Here is a 15,514-nt window from a genome sequence, read left to right as displayed (position 1 = left end):
ACAGCAGTTTCAAATCTAGGTCAGATCTAAAGGCCCCTGTCTCCTGGCTAGTTCGTTACTCTGGTTAATTTAACTCCCTGTCATTTAGGTTAATATGTAGGGTGGAAAAAATCTTTCCAATCGAAAGCAGTGAGGTCAAAGAGTGATTGATTTCTGCTCTTTCTCCCCAGGAACTCTCTGTCCTCCGTTCGACCCCTCAGTCAGTATTGACGTGACCCTGAATCACGGAGCACCTGGAGACCACAAACTCCTGCAAAGCCATCAGAATCTGTCAAAGTCGTCCCTCCCTCCCTCACAGCTCCCTCACTGCTCCCTCACAGCTCCCTCGTTTGCTCAAGCATTAGTTTTCCTCCTAGTTTGGACAACTGCTCCTCCGCCGGCTTCATGAATCCCTCCCTCCGTGCCCTACAGCTGACCCAAAACACTGCAGTTTCTATCTTCAGCCTCCCCTGATTTCTCCCACATCATTTTCTCACACACTCCCTCTGATGGCTGCCCATGGCTGCTCATATCTAATTCACAACACTGTTGCTATGCTCGGTACAAGGCTGCGAAGGGATCTGTAAGTCCAGGGACACAGTGGAGCCATAGACGCTCTACCATCGCTACGTTTTTCACACAAATGACTGCTGGTCATCACTCATCTCTTTCAACCTATCCTCAATGGTTTGGAATGACTTTCCAATCAAACTTGAAGTCATTTTCCATTTTCAGACAGATTTTCATCCTGTCACTTTCTAACCCATTGAATCATATCTTTCTTTTTCTCCTCTCCATGTGTATTATATTTTATTCTCTTTCTCAAGCCTCCAACCTGATTGTTCTTTGGTCTCGGGAACATTATATCTGATTCCTCTTGGTTTTCAGTCACAGTGTGAGAGCAGACTACAAAAATTCTGTAATTTCATGTAAGTAAGCAGAAAACATCATAAATATTCTGCCTTTGTTTATCACCACCCAGATGTTGTTTCTATGTCTGTCTGTCAGCAGCATTACGGAATAAAACTTCTGGCCCACTTTTCATGAAACTTGGTGAAAGGGTTTATGAAGGGCCGAGAAAGAATCAGGGGGCGGAAAATCTGATGTTTTCCACTTTTACAACATTGCAAAATCGGGCATTTGGTGTTGGCAAACGTTTTAACTTGTCCCTCTATTCTTGGGATGTTCTCCTCTTTGTTTAAAAAGTTCTGAACTGTTCTGATTGTTTAAATATTTTGTAATTTCATAAAGATTAAAGAGGACATGGCAAGTAATAATGGGCTTTAATTTTTTTGCTTTTTTGTTTAAAAATGAAAAACATTTTTACAGGAAAGATCCATATGCTAACATAATAAAGGTTCATCATTTTATAGGCACTGAGGCAAAGATTATTAAAGAAAGTGATGACTTTGTTACAGAAGTGTATTTCTAGATTAGCTGACCATGCAAATCAACACAATTAAATTAATAGCTCTGAACTCTGAACTTCAATGGTCGGTTTGAAAGGCATGTTTTCTTTAAAAATAAAAAATAAAATCACCAAAATTACACCATTTACGATAGGCATTTACTACAAATACAAAAAATATTGTCAAATTTTCTAACTTCCCAACAGTCCTTGAATGCCTCATGTGTGATGAATGATTCCATCAGGAAAAATAACCCCATTTAAAACTGGCTTAATTTTAAAGCTTAAAATAGAGATATTTCCTAAAAAAAAATTTTTTAAATCAACTGGATTGCTTATCTAAAATTCCACCAAAATAAAAGTGTTGCACCCCACCATATCCTATTACACAATTAAATGCTGTCCCCTTTTAACACAACTGTGATGCCATTGGAAATTAGCATTCATATGTAAAAAATGTGTATATATAAATTCCATTTTATTCCAATGTAATTATAAAAGAAATAATGAAAGAAATTCAACTTGAATTTGTTCTTTTTTAGGACATTTAAATTATCTACTGCTCTACTTCAGCCATATAGTTGCAGGACTTTTATATCGTACTGAAAATCAAGGACACATTGAGTAAAATGTGAAAAGAAAAAAATGTCCTGAAACAGTTTGGGTTTTTATATAACTTTTATATAATGTTATGCATTGGAAAGCTGGGGACACTTGTTATAAAGCAGTCAGGCTCTGTCCTCGTACTCGTGTTGACTAAGAATTTTTAAGGTTTCTGGACTCGTGATAACTGCTTCAAGGATAAAGCTTTAACTAAATGCCTTGACTGTATCAAATACGACAGAAGTCCATGAAAGACCGTGATGAAACCTCTGAATTACCGTCATTCAGCTGTCCTGCAGAACATGCAGAATGAATCAATGGCTGACTCACTACCCCGGCAGTGAACTTGTGTTCGAACTAAACTCACACTAGCATTCTAGTTATCCAAGGACAATTCAGATTCTCTGTGGTTTTCTGAGGAGTTCAACTGAAGAGCAAGTTGGGAGTATTCACAGACTCAGGAGGAAGGGAGGGTGACTGAGTCAGTCATAAAGTCTGAACAAACATCCGTCTCCTATCAGGAAGAAAAGAGCTGAAGAAAGTCTTTCTTTCCCATTCTAAATTGTTTCTTTATAATAAAAAAAAGGAGGAAGTCAAGGACAGCATGTAAAACATGAATGATAGTCTTTCAGATTGTACCTACATGTGATAAAGTTGCAATATTTATATATTTTCACAACAGCTTGTTAGTTCCTCTTTCTATCTTTGATAGGAAAAATCATTTTCAACAACTCAGTAGACCGCTCTGTTTCTAGATTAGTTGACTTTGCAAATAGACACAAAATCGAAATGAATAGCTGTAAATGGCACGTTTGAAATTGAAAATAACAATAAAATCACCAAAGTTACACCATTTATGATAGGCAAAAACTACAAAAACAAAAATTATCAAATTTCTGACTTTCCAACAGTCCTTAAACGCCTCATGTGTGATGAACACTTCCATCAAGGAAAATAACCAAATCTAGGTTTAAAACGGTGATATTTCCTTAAAAATTCCACAAAAACTAAATCGTTTGCACCAAAAAAACATTAAATTCTTCTCCTAGGTGCAACAGATCTTAAGAAAGTCTTTCCTTTCCTTTCTAAAAATCAAATACAGCATGTAAAACATTAATGACAGTGATTTGCAAGTTATATCCGATTGCACCTACACAAAATAAAGATGCAATAATTATATATTTAACGGCTCAACAGCTTGTAAGTTCCTCCTTCTATCTTTGATACTTTGCGTTCACTGATTAAATGTAGGAAAAAGAATTGTCCACAACTCAGTAGACCGCTTTGTTTCTAGATTAGTTGACCATGCAAATAAAGACAAAATCAAAATTAATAGCTGTAAATGGCTGCTCACATTTGATTTATTATGCACACCTTCTGAACCCCAATGGCAGGTTTGAAAGGTATGTTTTCTTAAAAAAAAATGTTTTTTAATCACCAAAATTACACCATTTACGATAAGCAGAAACTACAAAAAACTAAAATTATTGGCAAATTTAAACCTTTCCAACAGTCTTTGAATGCCTCATGTGTGATGAACACTTCCATCAGGAAAAATAACTAAATCTAGGTTTAAAAGGGGGATATTTCCTTGAAATCAACTGAATGGTTAAATTATTTTTTTAAATCCACCAAAAATAAAGCATTTGCACCAAAAAAAAAAAAAAAAAAACTTAAATTCTGCACTCCAATGTGCAACAGATCTTAAGAAAGTATTTCCTTCCGTTTCTAAATTATTTCTCTATTTTGAAATATCAAGCAGAGCATGTAAAACATTAATGACAGTGATATGTGAGTTGAAAGGCATGTTTTCTTAAAAAATAAATAACAAAATCACCATAATTACACCTTTTACAATAGAAATTTGACAATATTTTTTGTTTTTGTAGTTTCTGTCTAACTTTCCAACTTTAACAGTCCTTGAATGACTCACATGTGATGAAAACTTGCATCAGGAAAAATAACAAAATCTAGGCTTAAAATAGTGAAACTTCCTTCGAATCAACTGAATGGTTAATAAAACATTAAATTCTGCTCCTGTGTGCAACAGATCTTAAGAAAGTCTTTCCTTCCATTTCTAAAAAACAAGGAGAGCCTGTAAAACATTAATGACAGTGATTTGCGAGTTATTTTAGATTGTATCTACACAGGATAAAGTTGCAATATTTATATATTTCCACGTCTCAACTGCTTGTTAGTTGTTCCCAACTTTGTTCAAATAAAAAAAGCCTCCTATCTCTGATACCGTTTGATACTTTGTGTTTTTTTTCCTACATTTAATCAGTGAGCACAAAGTCTACAACTCAATCACCATCTGTTCCAAAATAAACTTCTTCACATGAACACAGTATGAGAAAACCAAGAACTGCAGCACCTGTTAATTATGTTCTGGCATCCGCTTCAGGAGACGATAATGATTGCAAATGTACTCTGAACTCTGCAGATGCAGTGCTATAAAATGAACTAAGAAAATATGTTAAAAGTAAAAGCAAATATTCTCCATCAACGGTCCAACCAATAAAAACCATTTCTGTGCTAGATTGTAAAGATAAAGTCACTAATCTCTGCAGTGCAACCTTGGAGTTGGTCAATACAGCAGGTTGAGGTTATCCACCTGATGGCCTTAAGTCACATGTTTTAGTCTACAGATGCCTTCAGCTATATGCTTAAAGCTGATTATGTGAGCTTAGTGAAGCAAAGTTGAAGTGAGAGTAATAAATGAGAGAAAAATAGCTGCAGGCGAACTATACCATGGCCTTTAGATGTGACTGGCCTGCATGCTTTATGTCTGCACATCTGATATATATAATAAAAAGAAGTTAATTATCATGTCCAAACGCCATAATGAGGCCAAGGATATGCTCTGCAGGCATTAAAGGGATCATGTTCTCATCAACAGTAGCCGTGTTTCCATTAAAGTCCGAGTGAAATTTTGAAATGTCGCATTAACTGCTGCATTGTCAAAATTGACCTGTCGCGATGTTGATCAGCAGGAAAAAAACAACCTGAATTATCTTTTTTTCAAGATGAAAATTGGTTGAAATGTTTCATCTTACTTACTGTTTTTTATACACCTTGTGGTTTGAGGTAATGGTTTTTAAATAATGGGAGATGTATTTTATTTTTCACACAAGCCTGTCAGAAACATGACAAGTATCATGAGCATTACTGTTACTTCAAAGTGTCATTAATGTTCATGACACATCCCATGTCATGTTTATGACACGCTCATGTCACTCATGTAGACACCTTCAAAATAAAGTGTTACCATATCTTGCTTAAGTCACAAAGGCATGTTCAAAAAATTGCCTAAGTCACATTTTATTTTGACTTAGGCATAATAAATCCACTTAAGTCACACACTTGACATAGGGCATGATCTTAAAGGGGTAAAATCACATGATCTGATCAACTGAGGATGCAGGAGATTTTACCAGAGGTGGCCAAAAACAATTTTGACAAAAAATGACATAGGCGATTATTTTAACTAGGGTTGTCAAAAGTATCGATACTCAAAATAGTATTGATACTAAAACGTTTTCTCCGGATACAATACTCATTTTCCAAAGTATCGATACCTAGCCAAGGAATGAACACTTAAGTTATTGTTATTGTAATTTTTTTACCAAGCTTGCCTAATATTGTGCACAGCATACAACCTCAAAATATTGTTCTAATTGTTATTGTTCATTGTATTTATTTATCTACCTCAGACCTGAAGCTTGTTATCATAGTTTCTTTTTGCACAACTGTTTTTGATTATAAATATTTAACCTGTGGTTCTGTTAATTTTTACATGTTGCATTTTTCTTGTTAATAAAAATATTTCTGTTAAATTTTGGGGTCTTTGTTTTTATCCTTGTGGTATCGAAAATGGTATCGAGTATCAAATATTCTCCTAAGTATCGGTATCGAGTTGAAAATTTTAGTATCGTGACAACCCTAATTTTTTTTTTTTACAACTTTATTTATGATTTTTTCATATTGAAAACATTGACATCATTGGTTAAGCATCCAGGTGGCATCCCCACAGAAACATCCACTTAAACACTCACGTTTCAGACAGAACATCAAAGGAAAACAAATATACATTGACGATAACCAAATAACTAAAAAAAGAAAAAAAAAAAAAACGACTCAAACTACTCTGTAAACTACTGTGTAAATCCTTAAGAACATGACACCAACATTCTGGACCTCTGGCATAAAAAAAAATAAAAAAAGAGTCCCAACAGTCAGAACATGGGACAACCCTAATTGTAACAGTGTGACGCACTGGCCTGGCCCCGCCCCCTCACTGCGACGTATGTTGTTGTTGTGGCTATCATTGTCATGATGCGTTGGTTTATATTGGGTCAATTACAATTATGTGTCTGATCTCGCACATCTTGTCATTGTGTAAGATGTTGTTCTATATCGCATCAAACTATATTATGTGGTGATGTCTCCCATCCCCCTGTGTTATTATATGTTTTTTTATTTATTTTTATATTTTTATACATGTATGTATGTGGGTATATATATAATTATTATTTTTTATATTATTATTTTTGTTGTTATTATTATTATTTTATTAGTTATTTTATTTACTCTTGTTTATTTGTTTTCTCTCGTTAGCGCTTCTTGCTTTGTTTGCCTATTTATTTTGTCACCCGTTTGTTACGTCATTTCAACAATAAAAAATAAAAAAAACAGTGTGCCGATATGAGTTGTATTTTGCTCCTTGTACAAACACCATGTATTGTGGTTTTTGAGGGGAGACCATTCTGGATTTACAGCCCCAGTTGCAGGCAAACAAAGTGCAAACATCATCCTGCTTTCACACCAGATTTCACCATCGACTGCAGCCGTGCACTCTGACACATGTTCATGAGTGAGGCTCTCAGCTCTGAGTGAGTCCTGCTGTCTTTAAAGCACCGCTGACAGAGTGTCTGCCCCTTTCGTCATGCTACATTTATGCAGAGCGCCGCAGCTTTCACAGCTCCAGACAGCCCCGCAGCCACACTCTCCATGCAGCTCTCACATCGATGGTGACAAGTAATACGGCTCGAGCACATTGATAAGTGTCCATGGCTATTACAGCCGAGCGCTTCTGGAGGGAGTAAATGCCTCACAGAGTCAATAAACTGCAGACAGGGTGTTTGAACTGTATCAAATTATACTGTACTGTATAATTTCAGCCTCTGGAGCGTGAAATTATGTGTTTGATAATAAAACTAACGGAGTTTCATGAAATGTTTCACTACTTCCACCAACACACTTTGAATTAAAAGCTACATTATGAGTATTGATGCGTCCTTCAGTGTGGTATAAAAGAGGCAAAATGCATTGAAGATATCTGAACTCGTATAGCAAATTAAACTTTAATAACAAAGACAAAACTACGCCAAATGACATGCTATCAACAACTTGACATGCTTAGAAATGTTTAAATATTGCCATCACATTTTAATTATAATCTCTTAATTATTTCTTTATGCATTATATTATTTATAAAATACATTTATTTTATTTCTCCCTTATTGTTTTTCATGTACCAAATTTAATTAGCTTAGTTTTTATTGTTTTTATTTATTTTTTTTATATTCATTTATATTTTCTCCCTTGGTTGAGGGGGTGTATAAGCTTGTGGCTTCTTGACTTCTCCTGACACATATATTATTTTTTTTAATCTCTTTTTTTATGCAGTCTTATGCACATGCATTTGAAATAAAACAAGCCATCAACAACCTTGTATGCTTAGAATTTTTTATTTATTTATTATCTCTTGATGATTATTTCTTGATGTATTGTATTATTTAAAATATAAATTTATTTTATTTTCCCCCTTATTGTTTTTCATGTATATTTTTATTTTTACAAAAAAAATTAAAACTGATTTCTTATTTTTTTTCTGCTCATTTTTTGTGCTTCTTGATGCAATTTATTTATTTTGTATTTTTTGTTATATTTTTCCAAATTAAATTAGCTAACTTTTTGTTGTTTTGATGTATTTTTTTCATTTTTTTTACTTTTTAAAAAAATATTTTTTCTCCCAATAGTTGTATAAGCTTTACCTTCTTCTTGACTTCTGACACATTTTTTATTTTTTGTTATATTTTTCCAAATTAGTTTTTGTTGCTGTTATTGTTTCAATATTTTTTTTACTTTTTTAAGTTTTTTTTTTCTCCCTTAGTTGAGGGGGTTTACCAACCTGTGGCTTCTTGACTTCTCCTGACACATTTTTTAATTTTTCTCATCTTATATCTCTAATAAAACATGCCATCAACAACCTTGAATGCTTAGACAAAAAATTTAAAAATTGCCATCACATTTTATTCATGATGTCTTAATTGTTTCTTAATGTATTATATTATTAGACATTTAAACGTTTATTAATTTATTACTTATTTTTTCTGCTCATTTTGTGTGCTTCTTGATGTTATTTTTTTTTATATATATATTTTTTTTATATTTTTTTTTTCTCCCTTAGTTGAGGGGGTGCACGAGCCTGTGGCTTCTTGACTTCTCCTGAGACATTTTTTATTTTTCCTTACCTCTCTTTTTTTCCATGTTTTTTTTTCCATTTTTAAATGTTTTTGTTTATTGATTACTTATTTTTTTCTGCTCATTCTGTGTGCTTCTTGACGTAATTTATTTTTTACTATATTTTTCCAAATTAAACTAGCTTAGTTTTGTTGTTTTAATAATAAATATATATTTATCTATTTTCTCCCTTAGTTGAGGGGTTGTATACGCCTGTGGCTTCTTGACTTCTCCTGAGACATTTTTTCTTTTTTCTTCTCTCTCTTTTAATTAAGCCTTATGTGCGTGCATTTGAAATAAAACAAAAGAACTGACATACAAATTGCCAGTAACTCCTCCACTCCACAAACCTTTTTATGAGCACATTAGACAAGCATTCTGGGATTCAAAATACCACATTTTATTGTCAGAAATCCTCTTTTTTGCAGCTGTAAAACTAAAAGAACACATCATATGTTCGCGAGCGGAAGCCTCAGACGTTGAGCCGCCCTCCCTGAAATGAAATCATGTTTCATTGCTTCCTTTTGTATTGCTGCCTCTGTGTCACGGTGACATGTTTTGTTCAGCGCCGGAGGGGGAAATGCAGTAATCTCTCACCAACCCGCGTCCTCCAAGGAGAAAAGACACATTAAGAACAAGAAGGTGTACACGACGCCGCATGTCGGCGGGCTAAATGACTGATTGCTGTGGAGTTGAAACTGAGAAGATAAATGCCGACAATATTTGAGGCAAAAAAACAATCTGGGTCTGCGGGTGCAGCCATTAAAAAGGTGCTATGCATTCTGCACGGCCAACCACCAAAACATCGTCAAATTCAGCTCACAATGCCAGAGTTACTGAATGATTCACTGGGGCCAAAGGTCGCCTGCACTCAGAATTGCTTTATGATTGTGTGCTTAGAGGCATTTTCAGACTGCTGAACAGAATGAAAGTGGTAAATTGACACGACAAACCCTTAGGTCCAAGTTTCTCTGCACCACACAAAACAATTAATAATTATGATAATCTCAGTGAGGTGTTCCCTCTCTGGGCTAAACTTCTGCTTGTTTGTTTTTAACTCTGAGCTACAGAAGACCTTTACCTGAGCAGAGAGAACCAGCAGCCGGGGAAACCTGTTCAGGCGGTATGATTGACTACAGGTGAGCCGCAGTGACCTGCCACTGTTTGTTATTGTTGCTGTCAAACTGAGGGTGCAGACAGGGAGCAGAGGAGGAGAGAGGGCTGTGCATCAACAGATGGCCCGAGACTAACGAGAGGCTGGACAGGCTGTGCAGGGCACCGGCAGCCAGGAGATGCTTTAACTTGTCGCTCCTGGTGTGTCCGAGCTCCACAAAACAACCTGCAGCTCAGGGTTGAGGCCCAAACACTCTTTCTCTAAAGCAGCAGATAATAACAGATTATTCTAGTGTTTCTGTCCCATGGCTGAAAAGGGTTGGAAAGGTGGCAAGGGAAGTTAAGCTTCTGAACTTTTATGAATTTTGCATAATATCAACATGAAAACCAACAAGTTCTCAAACAAACGGCAGAAGAGGTTGTGTGTCAGTACCAGAAATTACAGCAAGTACAGTACAGGCCAAAAGTTTGGACACACACCTACTCATTCAATGCGTTTTTCTTTATTTTCATGACTATTTACATTGTAGATTCTCACTGAATGCATCAAAACTATGAATGAACACATATGGAATTATGTACTTAACAAAAAAAGTGTGAAATAACTGAAAACATGTCTTGTATTTTAGATTCCTCAAAGTAACCACCCTTTGCTTACTAGAATATAAGAAATGTTTTCAGTTATTTCACACTTTTTGTTAAGTACATAATTCCACATGTGTTCATTAATGTCAATAGTCATGAAAATAAAGGAAACACATTGAATGAGAAGGCGTGTCCAAACTTTTGGCCTGTACTGTATGTACACACATATGGTTCAGGGTTATAAAAAAGGCTGCAGTTTCTGTGGATTTATGTTGTAAAACCACTGACCTAGATTTAGGGCAAAAAAAATCCTGGTAAGGCATTATAAAAGACATTTTAAACAGTAAATAAATGCACGTGACTGCCGCAAGTTACGTTCAAAAACGTGATTTACGTAACTAACATAAACAGCGTAACTTAAGTTAAAAATTGTTTACTTTTGTTTTGCAATTTACGTCAAAAAAACATAAGTCACGTTCAAAAATGTCATTTGCATAAACAACGTAACTCAAGTTAAAAATGGTTTACTTTTGGTTTCACATGGGAAGCAAACCCCACACTCCCGAGTGAAAGTCCACCATTTGTTTGAACCATCCACCACCCCCACTTCAAACTTAATGCGGGAATCAACCTTTTTAAACTTTACTTGGCTGTCAATCACTACTACGTCAGCAAGATGGCACCGGGCGCATTACAGCGGACGGTGAAATACGGAGACATAGCTCGTTTTTCGCTGCCTGTACACACAACCTTTATTGACGTTTTTGACAGGAGAACAGGCTGTGAAATCAGTACATTTGTATCACTCCCAAAATGAAGACATGTCTGTCTTCATCGTGTGTTGGAGGAGTTGTGGGGATGGGGAGGCGAGTCACCACCACATTTTTTAGAGCTGCCCAATCAGTTTTGGGATAGTATTTGGAAAAATATACAGCAGATTTTTGTACAGCAAACCTCATTTACATGTACTTTAGCTTTACATTTGGGGATCTGCCAGAAGAAATAATAGATATCTTCTTATAATACTGACTGTAGCAAAAAAAAAAAACAATCACTCGTAAATGGTTACAAACTGACCCACCCACAGGAGACAACTGGCGAGAGATTCATGAGTTAGAGAGACTGACTTTCCTTCTGAGACTGAAAAAAGACTTTATATTGCCAAATGGGCAAAATGGACTACATACTGGGAGAAATAAAGGATGTGGCTGGTGGTTTCTCGTCCTAATTTTATCTTTATCTTTCTTTTTCCCCCTTTTTTGGGGGGGGGTTTGAAAAAAGCAACTCTGTTATATAATTGTAAGATAATATGTTTTGTATTTCCTGACTTGAGAACTCTGGATGTCAGGCGGTGATACTCGGACTGTGTGTTTGTATTTCTTGCTTTTGTCAAAATTAAGTGTTAAAAAAACTTGATATATATATTTGGTATTGAACTTTATTGAGGGGAAATATAGATTTTTTTTTAAAAAGCAATAATCTGTCATGCCATGTAAGGCAGTATCTATGGCTTTTCTTTTAAATGTGCTAATAAAAAAACTAAAACAATATGCATGCTTTAAATATGAATGTAACAATGAATGTGAAATTAACAGCAAACCAACAAGGACACAAATCCAACTACTAGATGCCATTTAAAAAAAAATGTTTTCTTATTTTTCTGTAATTTGACAACTTTTAAAAAATGTTATTTCTAAAGCTCAATGTTGACCATTCAATAGCACCAAAATGTGATTTTTTTTAATATATAAACCAATTTAATTGAATTGTAACCTGCACTGCAGTCAGCAGCACTCTTTCATCACGTGTACAGTTAATCTGCCAGCTTCCCATTTAACATGAATTTAATAAAATTACATGCATCTGTATGCACAGTGCGTCCCGTCACATGTGCAGCCCAAACTGCTGTCTGAGTGAAAGGATCCATGCTTTCATGTATATGGTAAATGTGGTGCACTTATATAGCACTTTTCTAATCTTAAAGCCACTTAAAGCACTTTAGACTGCAGACGGCCCTCATTCACCCATTCACATACGCATTCACACTGCATGGTTGCCAAGGCGACCCTTCATGGTGCCACCTGCAACATTCATTCACAAACAGATGAACGCAGCATCAGGGAGCAGTTTAGGGTTCAGTATCTTACTCGAGGATACTTTGACATGGAGGCTGCCACGGTCAGGGATCGAACCACCGACCTTCCGATCAATCAGCAACCAGAATGAATATTGATATTTGACATTGTTTGTTTATTTTCCAGCCTGGAGGGGATCATGCATGTACAGTTGCAACAAAAAGTATGTGATCCCTTTGAAATGACCTATTTTTCTCGGCACAATAGCAAAGTCAAAAAGTTTGAGTGTTTCTTATTTTTATCTCATTTCATTGTTAGGACTCCAAGTTTGCCAACTCCTGACTCCAGTTGGCTCTTAATAGAGTCATTAGCCAAAGGGTTCACTTACTTTTCTCCCAGTATTATGAATGTTTCATGGATATATTCAATAAAGACATGATTTTTTTAAATTGTTGGTGTGCTATTAGTTTAAGCACATTGTGTTTGTCTATATTGGGGACTTAGATGCGGATCAGATCACATTTTATGACAAATAAATGCAGAAAACTAGGTCATTTCAATGGGTTCTTATACTTTTTCTTGCAACCTGTCTGTCGGCTCTTAATGTTGCATAGAACTGGACCCATCAGCCTCAATTTTTTGTGCCAATGTATGACTGTATACTCAGTGACATCTCATAGTTGCAGTGATTGACAATATTTGAAAAACCCCTTTTTATTGACTGTCTTTTCACATATATACACAGGACCTTCCTTGAAATTCATACAGATAATTAATTAAAGCCATTAGAGGCTGTCCTTGCATTTTCTTTGTGAGGTCCGGGAAAAATGTCCTCACAACTACAAATGTCCTCACAATGTTGGTGTCCTGACAAGGGTTGGCCCTCACAACTATATAAAGACAAGCACGCACACGCACACACAGACACACACAGTTTTTTTTTTATCCGTACGGCTCTTTGAATTACACTTGATTTGTTTAAAATTACCTTTATAAATAACATTTGATTGATTGATAGTAAAATATAAAATATACTCCTTGCATAAAGAAATATGAAACTACACCAGGCAGTTTGTTTAGTTTTCGTCTGTTGTATAAAGTGTTGCAGTTTACCTGCTCAGTGGGTATTTTTTCCCAATTGCAGTTTGGGGGTCCTGCTGGCGGATGGCTCTTATTGCAGTGGGAGCCGTGAACATGGAGGAGGCTCCGTGTTCAGATAGGACACGGAAGAACGCCCCCGGGTCCGGAGTCCCCACGGGCTTCCCCTGTAAAACAGACAGTACAGCAACAGCTGGTTAGTTCACAAACTCCTGACTGCAGGCCTATAAATCATAAGTCCGGCTGGCTGCAGAGCGATGAGCGGATACAGAGATTACTGTGCAAGAAAAAGCATCACGGCTAATATTTCTACAGTATGAATTAATTCACCTGTGAGCTACAAAGCATGCATATTCATCGAGCAGCTGTTAAGGCTGCCTTCCAGACATCTGGGCCCAGAAATCCATGGATTAGAAACACACAGTTGCACTACAGTTGAGTATTGTTTGTCTCGAATAAAAGATACGGACAAAAGACGCCTGCAGGCAAAATCCCCGACAGCAATCTCCACAGTGTTTCTGCTATTCAACTCGTCCGTCCCCGCAGTGTGAAGACAACTGCGGACTAATGAGAACGGCAAACAGCAGCAGTGAGTTCTGGGTGTCATTTTTTAGCTCTGAATAAATATTTGTGCCTGTGTATTGATTAGAGGGAAGACAAAAGGTTGGCAGCATCATGCCTGAAGAGAGACGGGGCTGTTAGCAGGAGAGGCTGCAGTCAAACATCGATTTAAAGAAGCAGATTCATTCATTTCCCAGCAGCTCTGCTTCATACAGGTGAGGGAGAGTCTAATGTAATGAGTGTCCTTCAGTGTAAGAAACACACTGTAGGAGGCACACACATCCTTCTTAGCTCTGGTCTGCTCTGCAGGTTTTGTTAATACTAATAATCCTCCACACAATCTCGGAAGCTATCGGTATCGATTCAGCCTCTGGGGGAACAGACGATATATATCTGGGGTTCCAGTGGAGCCAGCAGATATCTATTATCCAGATATCCGGGACAAGAGTTCCTCTTCTGTGCACCAATCATCGTTTACAGTCTAATTACCAAATCTAGAAACAAGAGCAGATTTGGAGTTGTGGGGCGAGGTGTACGACCAGATATTTCCTCACACGTTTAGCTAAGAGAGAAGCCAAAACATAGTCAGGTGCAGTTGTGGAAGAAGTATTCAGATCCCTTACTTAAGTAAAAGTACTAATACCACACTGTGAAATGCCTCCACTACATATAAAAGTCGTGCATTCAAAACTTTCTCAAGTAAAAGTACAAAAGTTTCAGCATCAAAATGTACTTAAAGTACCAAAAGTAGTACTCATTATGCAGAATGGACCCACTCACTTTTTTAATATAGTCTAAATAAATTATTGGATTATTATTATTGATGCATTTATGTAAAAAGTGTTTTATTTACTCAAGGTAGGGTTCATTTTAACTACTTAATATATAATATTATTATGAGGTTAATTTATTTTTTAAATGTCTAATCACTTTAAATTTATCATGTTTTTATGTTAAATCTTGACCTGAAAAGTAACTAAACGCCGGATAAATGTAGTGGAGTAGAAGTATAAAGTTACATAGAATGAAAACATTCAAGTATAATTTTGAGGTACTTGTACTTCACTTAATTTTGAGTGAATGTTTCCATTCCACTGATCATTAATAGGTTCAGAGATTGCATATTGCCTAATGCATTCTTCTTTCTTACTCTCTACACAAAAATTTTACCTACGTGCATCTAAAGCACGCTCAAACGTGATTGGTCAATACAACTCAGACTATAAATGGAACCAGACCAAGGCTATAATAGTTTTGGATTATTAATTAGTCTTTTGTTTTCAAATTCAGGTTGTTTTAATTTGTTTTTAGAATGAATTTGCTAGTTTTTTTGTATTTATTTTTAAAATGCTTGGTTTTAGTTTAGTTTTAGTTTTTTTGTGATAGGGTATTTGTTGGGTGCAAGATTTTAAAAAACAAATCAAATTTTTAGTTAGTTTTGTAACCACACAACAGCTTCAGTTAGTCATCGTATTTTCAAAAACTCAAGTTTTTATTGTTATTTCAGGTAACAAAAATGTTTTTTCAATTCTATTTTTCATTATTTCGTTAGTTTGCTTCAACTATA

General features: G+C 35.8%; 1 protein-coding gene across 1 annotated transcript in view; it reads right to left on the bottom strand.

Annotated features, from left to right (window-relative positions):
• Positions 1-15,514, bottom strand: part of acss3 (acyl-CoA synthetase short chain family member 3) — an 81,490-nt gene that overhangs the window by 46,843 nt on the left and 19,133 nt on the right. The window contains exon 9 of the mRNA XM_059326396.1: positions 13,402-13,553. Coding sequence (XP_059182379.1) covers positions 13,402-13,553 — 152 coding nt within the window. The remainder of the gene's footprint in view (positions 1-13,401; positions 13,554-15,514) is intronic.

Source organism: Centropristis striata, chromosome 22 (genome assembly GCF_030273125.1).
Source record: "Centropristis striata isolate RG_2023a ecotype Rhode Island chromosome 22, C.striata_1.0, whole genome shotgun sequence".
NCBI lineage: Eukaryota > Metazoa > Chordata > Actinopteri > Perciformes > Serranidae > Centropristis > Centropristis striata.
The sequence above is the reverse complement of the archived record's forward strand: the minus strand, read 5'-3'. Positions and strand labels throughout refer to the sequence as shown.